At 35.4% G+C, this 9,838-nt stretch overlaps 1 protein-coding gene across 1 annotated transcript; it reads left to right on the forward strand.

Moving 5' to 3' along the window:
* Positions 1–4,926: 4,926 nt before the first annotated feature.
* LOC18035397 (high affinity nitrate transporter 2.4) lies at positions 4,927–6,562 on the forward strand. Its single transcript, XM_006424447.2, has one exon. It carries the CDS (start codon positions 4,927–4,929, stop codon positions 6,517–6,519), a length of 1,593 nt encoding a protein of 530 aa, XP_006424510.1. The 3' UTR covers positions 6,520–6,562.
* The last annotated feature ends 3,276 nt before the right edge of the window (positions 6,563–9,838 follow it).

Below are 9,838 nucleotides of genomic sequence, written 5' to 3' on the forward strand. Positions count from 1 at the left end.
AATTGGCCCTTAGTAGTTTTGAATAAATAATTTCCCAAAAAGAATTTGTAAATACTTTTAACCGAGTGACTTGTTTATTATATAATAGTTTTCTGTAAGAATTAATTTCAGATATATTATTTTTAATTTCCTTTACAACTAATGCTAATTAAAGATGGTTCATGATCTAAAAACCTTTTATATATATATATATATAGATATATATATTCCATGAAATTATTTCTCCTGACTTAAAATTTTACCACAGTTTTATAAAATTATTTTCAACATTCAGTTCAAATGAAATAATATGAATACACTTAAAGTTGAATTTCCAGTAAACAAACCGCAGTCCATAGAGATAGTAAGCAAGACTTTTGTAAAGTCTTCATGTTGTAATCCGCAATAGACCTTTTCAAAAAATAAACAAAAGATTTGAAAGCATATTATATTTTGTATAATTATAAACTATTAACTACATATGACCATGTACATTGAACCGAGTTCTTTGAATTTATAAATTAAACATATTAAGTTAATGTACTGAAAGTGAAATACGATATCCGCTTAATTAATTAACGTGACTGCCATTTTCATCATCTGCAGCAATTAATCTTTGATAATTTCATTGCTTGATGGAGAAAAAAAGAAAAAGAAAGAAAGCCATGGAAAACTTGAGTGTGAGATCCAGTTTCATTTACGGGATGTTCTGGGTCTACGCTATTGCAAGCGTCTCTAAACCCAAACCGTAGGATTTTACTTCTTTTTGGAATTATTTTGAAGAGGATTAAAAATGATTTTAAAAAGTTAATACAATTTCATGTTTATAAATGTGTAAATAAATTTTATTCAATATACGTCCATTTACATTCTTACTACAGTTTAATAAGAAGATTTATAAAAAAACATATGACTACTTTTAAAACTGATAGCATCTTTACAAAATTTTATTAAATGTTTAACTAATTATTAACATATGATTATTTCTATAGTATAGATAATAACAATTATTTTAAAAATTACAATATTACCAAACTGACCCTAAATCTAACAATGAGTTTGCTGTTTGACAAAGTTGGTGGTATTTCACCGCATGGCAACTTAGTCGTGGCCAAAAAATGTAATTATAAAGAAACTACAAAGTAAACAAAGCTTATATAATCTTTTTAATAATAAAAAATAAATAAATCAAGAAATATAAATTTAAAAAAATTGTGGATAAGATTAATGAGCTGTATTTTTCCCCATTCAACTATAATAGGAAGATTATTTTTTTAATTAATGTGTGTAACTTTTTTTTTTATATATAAAAACGATTACAACAGTTCAAAGTTTGATATTAAATCTTTTAGCGTGTGTATTGTGCATTGTTAGAAACCTATTCGATAAAAATGGACCAATTATTTTCTTTTTCTAGAAGATACAAAGTCAAGGATTAGGGCTAGCCAAATAACTCGAACCCAACTCGGACTTAGATGAACCTCGATAATTTGGGTTAGGTTCAACCCATGTTAGATACAAATAGCATCTGGAATCCGGCATCAATTTCATGAATCTAGACATATATGAGTCCACGTTTGGGATTAGGTAAACTGACGTATCTGGTATCTAGACTCAGATATCTTTATTCTTAATATTATATTTCTATAATTTTTAACATAAATTGAAAAGCAACAAAATTAAAAGAAAAAAGAAGTAAAGAATAAACCCTAGTTTACACTTTATAACTTCTTCTCAACACAGCCACCAACCATTTTCCTTTTCTCTTCATCAATTCAATATAGCCACCAACCATTACCCATTTCGTCATCGTTTAAATATTATCATCTGGGTCTGAAAACTTAAAAGGCCGAAATAGAAACCAGACCCAGATTTTGCCATCCCAAATTTATATGTTATGTATATATTAAAATTTCTTTTTATTGGACCGGTGGTTGGGCTGTAAACTTGTAACCTAACCCAAATAGTGGTTGGGTCCATCAATGGGTACACAAATTTTGAGGTTAATATTGTCATTAAGAGGGATATCATAGGAATTTATATTATTTTAGATAAAAGAAAAATAAAAGGAGGGGTATTAAGAGGTTTTTTGAAGTGTGCCAATAATCTAAATCTTTTTTTTTCTTAATGTCATATGTAGTACAAATAAGCCCATTACAAAATGTCAAAATCCCACAATCAAAGTCCAATATAGAAATTACAAGTAATACTTCCACACGTTACTTTAAAGGATAGGAGAAGGAGGTGCATAACTAACCAATTAAGAAATTAATAATTACTAGACATTTTGAATTGTTATGTGTTACTAGAGATGGCAAAAAAATTTGAGTTGAGCGCCGATGTTAAAATTGAAGATTCATGCAGATTCGGATCAGGATCTAGATGTAAGTGCATCCGAAAAATCAAATATTTGGATCCGAATTATTTTTTAATTAATTTATGTATTAAATCAAGATTAAATTAAAAAATACGTAAGATAATGAAAAAAATCAAATCTATGTGGATTTGTAGTGATGTCTTTATTTTGTGATGTTTTTAAGTGGAATCTACGTGGGTTTATGGTGGTGTTAGAATTGTATTTATATTATTTTTTATATTTGATTTATGTTATGGTATTTTTATTTATAGATTTATGGTGTATTTTTATTTGTGGATTTATGGTGTTGTTTTATTTTATTCTAGATGTTGAATTATTGATTGTTGAATTATGATTGGATTTTATTTTTTTAGGTAAATGTGTGGAATTTTAAATTATTAATTGAATTTATTTTGTGGATTCGAATATTTGAAAAATCCGCATGCAATCTGCATGGATATTACCTGCATTTGGATCCGTATATTTTTTTCGTGAATCCGGATGTGGATGCGGTTCTTAAAATATCAATCTGGATCTGGATCCAGATGCACCAACATCTAGATCTGGATCCAAATTTTACCATTTTAATGTATTATTCGTTTATTTGATGATAAATTTCATAATTTGTAAAACTATTTATCTAATCATTCATTAAATAAATATTGGGATTAAAATTGAAATAAAAAAATTAACATGTCCAACATTACTGATTTAATGTTACTGAAAATAGAGCAGATATCTAATGGGTACAGACATAAAAAAGACTTAGTGGATACGGTTACGAAAGTTTATCCATGACCTACGTTCCTAGTTTGGGTCCTTCTGACACTACATTTGGGTGGGGATGAGGGAGGGTGCAAAAAGAAGTTACCGCTTGACCAAGCAACTTACTGGGGCTTCAAACAGCCGTTTCTGGAGCAGCAAACATAAGTGGGCTTTCGTCGGAATTTTTCTGAGTCCGGCCTTTTTAATATGTTAATGTATCTAACCACTAACACAACACAACACGATGACTCTAGAAATAGATGTCAATGGATAAAATCTCTTAGGAAAATACTTGGTGAAGAGAAGCACGAGAGAAATAAAGAAGAAAATGGTAGAGAGAGAGTGGGTGGGTAGAGAGAGAGAGGGTAAAATTCTCTTGTGTTTCTCTCGTGCTTCTCTACACCTAGCACTGCCCAATCACTTATTGTATGGTGCAACAAGGACCGACGCAAGCCCATTTAAGGATTAAAAAGAAAAAAGCTATAATGCTTAGATATAATTGTAATAATTATTTGTAACTGTAGATGTCCTATTATTTCTTTAAATAATTTTTGAATAATGTGAAATCCCGAACTCACATTTTAAATCTGCATTAAAAAAGACTCATCGTTCTAATTTCTAAATAAGTCATTCAATAGGAATATTATTGCCTTCATAATCTAGTGATATAAATAAAGAATAAAATAGATATAAAAATTCAATCCTAACCGTTCATTAAACAAAGAAATAAATTATAAGAAAGAGAGAGAGAATCCTAATCCGGGATTAGAGTAGAGTGTGAAGCTCAAGCTACGGTGTTTATGCACGACAAACAAACCCAATTGAACCTTATTTCAGGATAAGTCAGGGTAAACATGGCATATAATTAAGGCCATAAATTAAAAACAGGAAACATATAGGACCTTTGTGCTCACATTTATTTTCTTCTGGTAACTCGTGCCTATTCTGTTGATTATCTCGAATTAGGTTCTAAGATTAGTAGGTTATTTTCTATATATCTTTATTATGTTTACGAGAATTCGAAAAACCAAAAAAAAAAAAAATATTCTACTTAGCGAAAAAAGAAAAATGATTTTAGATAAAAGAAATTACAGTTAAATTATAGAATACGTATGAGCCTTAACAGAATAATATTATCAAATCACATATACTTGGGATTTCAAGTTGAATCTTAGCTGTTATCTCTGAATATTAATATAAATAAGCAGCAGTGGCGTACGCGTGCCCAAGATCAATAATCAATGGACTTTTCATTCAAATCAAACGGTAGTAATAGCATTATATAAAATCATCAAAGTGTCACTTAAATTGGTGATTGAGCTCACAAATTTGTCAACTATGTGATACAATACTGAAACAGACTTGTACTTTATTAAGGTGCAGACTGGAGGTCAATGTTATTACAACTAACAACTACTTGCATCAACTTGTCTAATAGAACCCTAGCTGTGGGAGTTGAGTGTAAAACAAATTACAAATAATGAAGTTTAATTTGAATTATTTTATTCACTAATGGACGTTGCTGAAGGGCCAACATCATCATCCTTTGGGATGTACGACGAGTCTCTCCAGATTCACAACAAGATGCAGCTAGCGATGTTCTTTTTCATAATTTTTTAATTTGATATGTCCCAAAAATATCAGATAAGTGGCAGATAAATTAATCCCTTGCTCCTCGTAAGCATTTCCATGTCAACAGCTGAATGTAGTATAAATACTACACAAAATCTGATTCCTCACACAACAAACAATATTGCCTTGTGCAGTTCTAGCTAATTAAACTTTTATTGAAAGCAACAATATTGAAGTGATCGAAGAAGATTAATATGGCGGATATTGAGGGATCGCCAGGGAGCTCCATGCACGGAGTCACAGGCAGGGAACCGGCCTTTGCCTTCTCAGTTGCTTCACCAGCTGTGCCAACTGATACAACAGCTAAATTTGCTTTGCCTGTTGATTCTGAGCACAAGGCAAAAGTGTTCAAGCTTTTCTCTTTGGCTAACCCCCACATGAGGACCTTTCACTTGTCCTGGATCTCCTTCTTCACTTGTTTCGTCTCCACTTTTGCAGCGGCTCCTCTGGTCCCCATCATCCGCGACAATCTCAATCTAACCAAGGCAGACATCGGAAATGCGGGGGTTGCTTCAGTTTCAGGGAGTATATTCTCAAGGCTCGTAATGGGTGCAGTGTGCGACTTACTGGGCCCAAGATACGGATGTGCCTTCTTGATCATGCTTTCTGCACCCACGGTGTTTTGCATGTCATTTATAGCAGGTCCATCAGGGTACATAGCCGTCCGATTCATGATCGGATTCTCACTTGCAACGTTTGTGTCGTGCCAATTCTGGATGAGCACAATGTTTAACAGCAAGATTATTGGCCTCGCCAACGGAACTGCAGCTGGTTGGGGTAACATGGGAGGAGGTGCCACCCAACTGCTGATGCCTCTTGTTTACGACATCATTAGACGATGTGGTGCCACTCCATTCACCGCCTGGAGGATTGCCTTTTTCGTCCCCGGATGGATGCATGTTATCATGGGGATTTTGGTCCTAACACTGGGCCAAGACTTGCCCGATGGCAACCTTGGTGCCTTACAAAAGAAGGGTAATGTCGCTAAAGATAAGTTCTCCAAGGTGCTGTGGTACGCCATCACAAATTACAGGACGTGGATCTTTGTCCTGCTTTACGGCTACTCGATGGGTGTTGAATTGTCCACCGATAACGTTGTCGCGGAATACTTCTACGACAGATTCAATCTAAAGCTTCATACTGCTGGAATTATCGCAGCCACCTTTGGAATGGCCAATCTTGTTGCTCGGCCATTTGGTGGATATGCCTCTGACATGGCAGCTCGCTATTTCGGCATGAGAGGCAGGCTCTGGGTACTTTGGATCCTTCAGACTATGGGAGGAGCCTTCTGTATATGGCTCGGCCGTGCCAATTCACTTCCCATTGCTGTTTTGGCCATGATCCTCTTCTCCGTTGGCGCTCAAGCCGCTTGCGGAGCTACTTTTGGCATCATCCCATTCATTTCTCGACGTTCTTTGGGCATCATATCCGGTCTCACTGGCGCTGGTGGCAACTTTGGCTCCGGATTGACGCAATTAATATTCTTCTCCACAACAAAATTCTCGACAGCGCAGGGCCTCTCTTGGATGGGAGTCATGATCGTGGCATGTACACTTCCCGTTACATTAGTCCACTTCCCGCAATGGGGTGGCATGTTCTTTCCGCCCTCCAAAGACGTCGTCAAGTCTACAGAAGAATATTATTATGCTTCCGAATGGAATGAGGAGGAGAAGCAAAAGGGATTGCATCAAGGAAGTCTCCGATTCGCCGAGAACAGCCGGTCCGAGCGCGGCCGCCGTGTTGCCTCTGCGCCAACACCCCCAAATACTACACCTGCCCATGTTTAATGGCATGGTTAATTAAAGTATGTTGCGAGCTGTTGAAAATAATAATGAAAATCAAAGGCTGTAACAAAGTAATTTAAGTTTTTTTTTTCCTTACGATCTGACGCCCTTCAAAATTAAACTAGTTGTTTAGATGCAACTGATGTTTATCTCTGAGAGAAGAAAAATGCAAAATGTTATTGTACATCTAAATAGAGGATTCTGGGTTGTGTACAAGACGATGAAATGAATATGCTTTTGTGCTTATGTATGGGTACAAGAACTAGGTATTCATTTTGATCACTTTAAGCATTAGAAAATTTTCCTTGTGTTTTCCCCTTATTCTTTCATATTATTTGAATTTTAAGTTACTTTTGAAATGGTTGCCCATTACTCATTTGACGCCTCATTCTGCTTAGATTAGCAGGGACCTAACATTTGCTTGATTTGCTAATGGGTATGTCATGGCTTAAACATTTTGTAAGAACGTCTTCTATAAAAGCCACAACATTGAACATAAAGTGACTTTGTGAAGTACTACTGAACTCTTGCATTATTTGGAATGATTTGAGATAACTGTAAAGTAATCAATTTTCATATTGGTGTCAATGTGAGTCCATAAACTTTCTGTCTCGTGTAAGAATAAATGAAATTAACTTAGATTGAGAAAAGGTTTATCCAATTGTTTTCCTCTTTGGAATTTGCTTCCCATTATATATTGGTATGAATAAGGGGATATGATACAAAAGTATAGACAATCAATTGAATTAAATACACCGAGTTGATAATTATATAAGAAAATCAGTACTTTGTAAACTAAGTCATTATGTCATTTTTGATTGGTTGCAATTCAATATCCGTTAACTATATTTGTTACACTTATCCTTCTCTTTCAAAAAATTATTATGCTTCCGAATGGAATGAGGAGGAGAAGCAAAAGGGATTGCATCAAGGAAGTCTCTGATTCGCCGAGAACAGCTGGTCCGAGCGCGGCCACCATGTTGCCTCTGCGCCAACACCCCCAAATACTACACCTTCCCATTTCTAGCTAGGGCACTAGGCATGATCAAGTATGGTGCGATGGCTGAGATTATATGTTGAGAAATTAAGATTATGAATACTATTTTGTTTAAGTAATTCTGTTTGACCTCATATATGAGTTTCAATCTTATGCGTCAGTGTTGAATATGGGGCATTACTCATCTAGAAATGTTGAAAATGGGCCGAAATGCTTGAAGAGGAAAATTGAAAAAGAAGCAGTTTGAAGAAGAAAATGAGGAACACGGTTTTGACAAGAAAAAAATATTATTATTTTAATAGCCATTTTTTGCTATAAAAAGGGGAGTTCCCCATCGGCTTAGTGCATTCCATTTTTCTTTAAGTTTCTCTTCTCTGTTTTGTAAAAGAGAAAGAGTTGTGTGAGAGATTAAAAGTTTTATTACTCTTGTGTAATTAGTGAATGAGAGATTGGGTGTATTGAGGTTATGGGTAGTGAGCCAAAAGATTACAATACTTGTAATCCTCATATCACTAGAACAATATTTTCTTTTTGTCTTCGCCCGTGGACGTAGGCTAAAAGCCGAACCACGTAATTTCTGGTGTCCTCTTTGTGCTTGTTCTTTATTTTTTTCTTCCAATTTCATTTTAACTGCGTGTCTGCTTCACCCACCAATTTCCTAACAGTGGTATCAGAGCTATTGGTTGTATTTTTAGAGTTGGGTACTGTTCACGTATACGTACTGTTCACGTATACGGTACTATTTACGTATACGGCACTGTTCACATATACGGTACTGTTCAAGAGAAACGGTGGGAGCGATCCAAGAATTTTACGGTGCAAAGCAGGGAATAATGGTGTGAGTAAAGCAACTGTGTGGTTTTGTACATGTCTAGGAAAGTTCTGTCACAAAGGCGATAAGAGCTTAAGGAGTCTGGGTTTTAAGTGGGACCATTGTGACCCCTCCAGTCTTTCCTGGGAACTTTCCTGGTGTGTATTCTCACACATACTCACAACTATTCAAGGTGGTACACTAGCTTATGTGCGGTATTTATCAACAAAATGGCGGCAAAGTATGAAATTGAGAAATTTAAAGGAAATAATTTTTTTGTTGTGGAAAATACAGATAAAAGCTGTATTGAGGAAAAATAATTGCTTGGCAGCAATTGAAGAAAGGCCCATGGAGATAACTGATGACAAGTGGAACGAGATAGATGGTAAAGTCATTTCTGATCTACACTTGGCACTTACAAACGGAGTATTATCTAGTGTGGCAGAGAAAAATACAGCAAAAGAAATATGGGATACTCTCACAAAATTGTACGAGGCCAAGTCACTACACCACAAAATCTTCTTGAAGAGGAAACTCTATACTCTTCGAATGACGGAATCTACAATGGTGACTGACCACATCAACACCTTGAAGACTCTATTTTCACAACTCACAACGTTGGGTCATAATATAGAGGAGAATGAACGTGCAGAGCTTCTACTTCAAAGTCTACCAGATTCATATGATCAGCTCATCATCAACCTTATGAACAACAATCCAGTGGACAGTATAGTTTTCGACGATGTTGCAGCCTCCGTATTAAATAAGGAGAGTAGGCGAAAAAATAAGGAAAACAGACAAGCAAGTTCGCAGCAAGCAGAGGCGCTATTGGTGACGAGAGGGAGATTAACGGAACGTGGCCCTAGTGGGAGTCAAAATCATGGTAGATCAAAATCTAGAAGTAAGAATAATGTTAAATACTACAACTGTGGCAAGAAAGGGCACGTCAAGAAAGAGTGTTGGAGTAACCAGAAGAAAAAATAGGGCAAATAACCTGAGTCATCAAATGCTTAAGGGTGTGTAGCAAGTACATCAGATGATGACGAAATTCTCTACAGCGAGGCAATAACTGTTTCAGAAGGCAGAAAACGACTATCTGATGTCTGACTTATAGACTCAGGAGCTACCTGACACATGACCTCTCGGAGAGAATAGTTCCACACATATGAACATATCTCAGGAGGATCTGTATATATGGGAGATGATCATGCCTTAGAGATCGCTGGTATTTGTGCTATCAAAATAAAAATGTTTGATGGTACAATTCGCACAATTGGAGAGGTACGACATGTCAACGACCTGAAGAAAAATCTATTATCTTTGGGACAAATAGACAGTCATGGGTGCAAAACTCATGTGGAGAATGAAATTATGAAGATTGTTAAATGAGCGCTTGTATTGATGAAGGCAAAAAAGATCGATGCTAATCTATTCATGCTTAAAAGAGAAATACTACAGGAGGCTAATGCGTGTGTCGCATTAAATGGAGAAGAGTCAAAGATGATGTGGCATCT

Source organism: Citrus clementina, unplaced genomic scaffold (assembly GCF_000493195.1).
Source record: "Citrus clementina cultivar Clemenules unplaced genomic scaffold, Citrus_clementina_v1.0 scaffold_8, whole genome shotgun sequence".
Taxonomy (NCBI): Eukaryota; Viridiplantae; Streptophyta; class Magnoliopsida; order Sapindales; family Rutaceae; genus Citrus; species Citrus x clementina.

Coding starts and splice junctions, on each gene's coding strand:
- LOC18035397 (XM_006424447.2), top strand. CDS start 4,927: ATGGCGGATATTGAGGGATCGCCAGGGAGCTCCATGCACGGAGTCACA.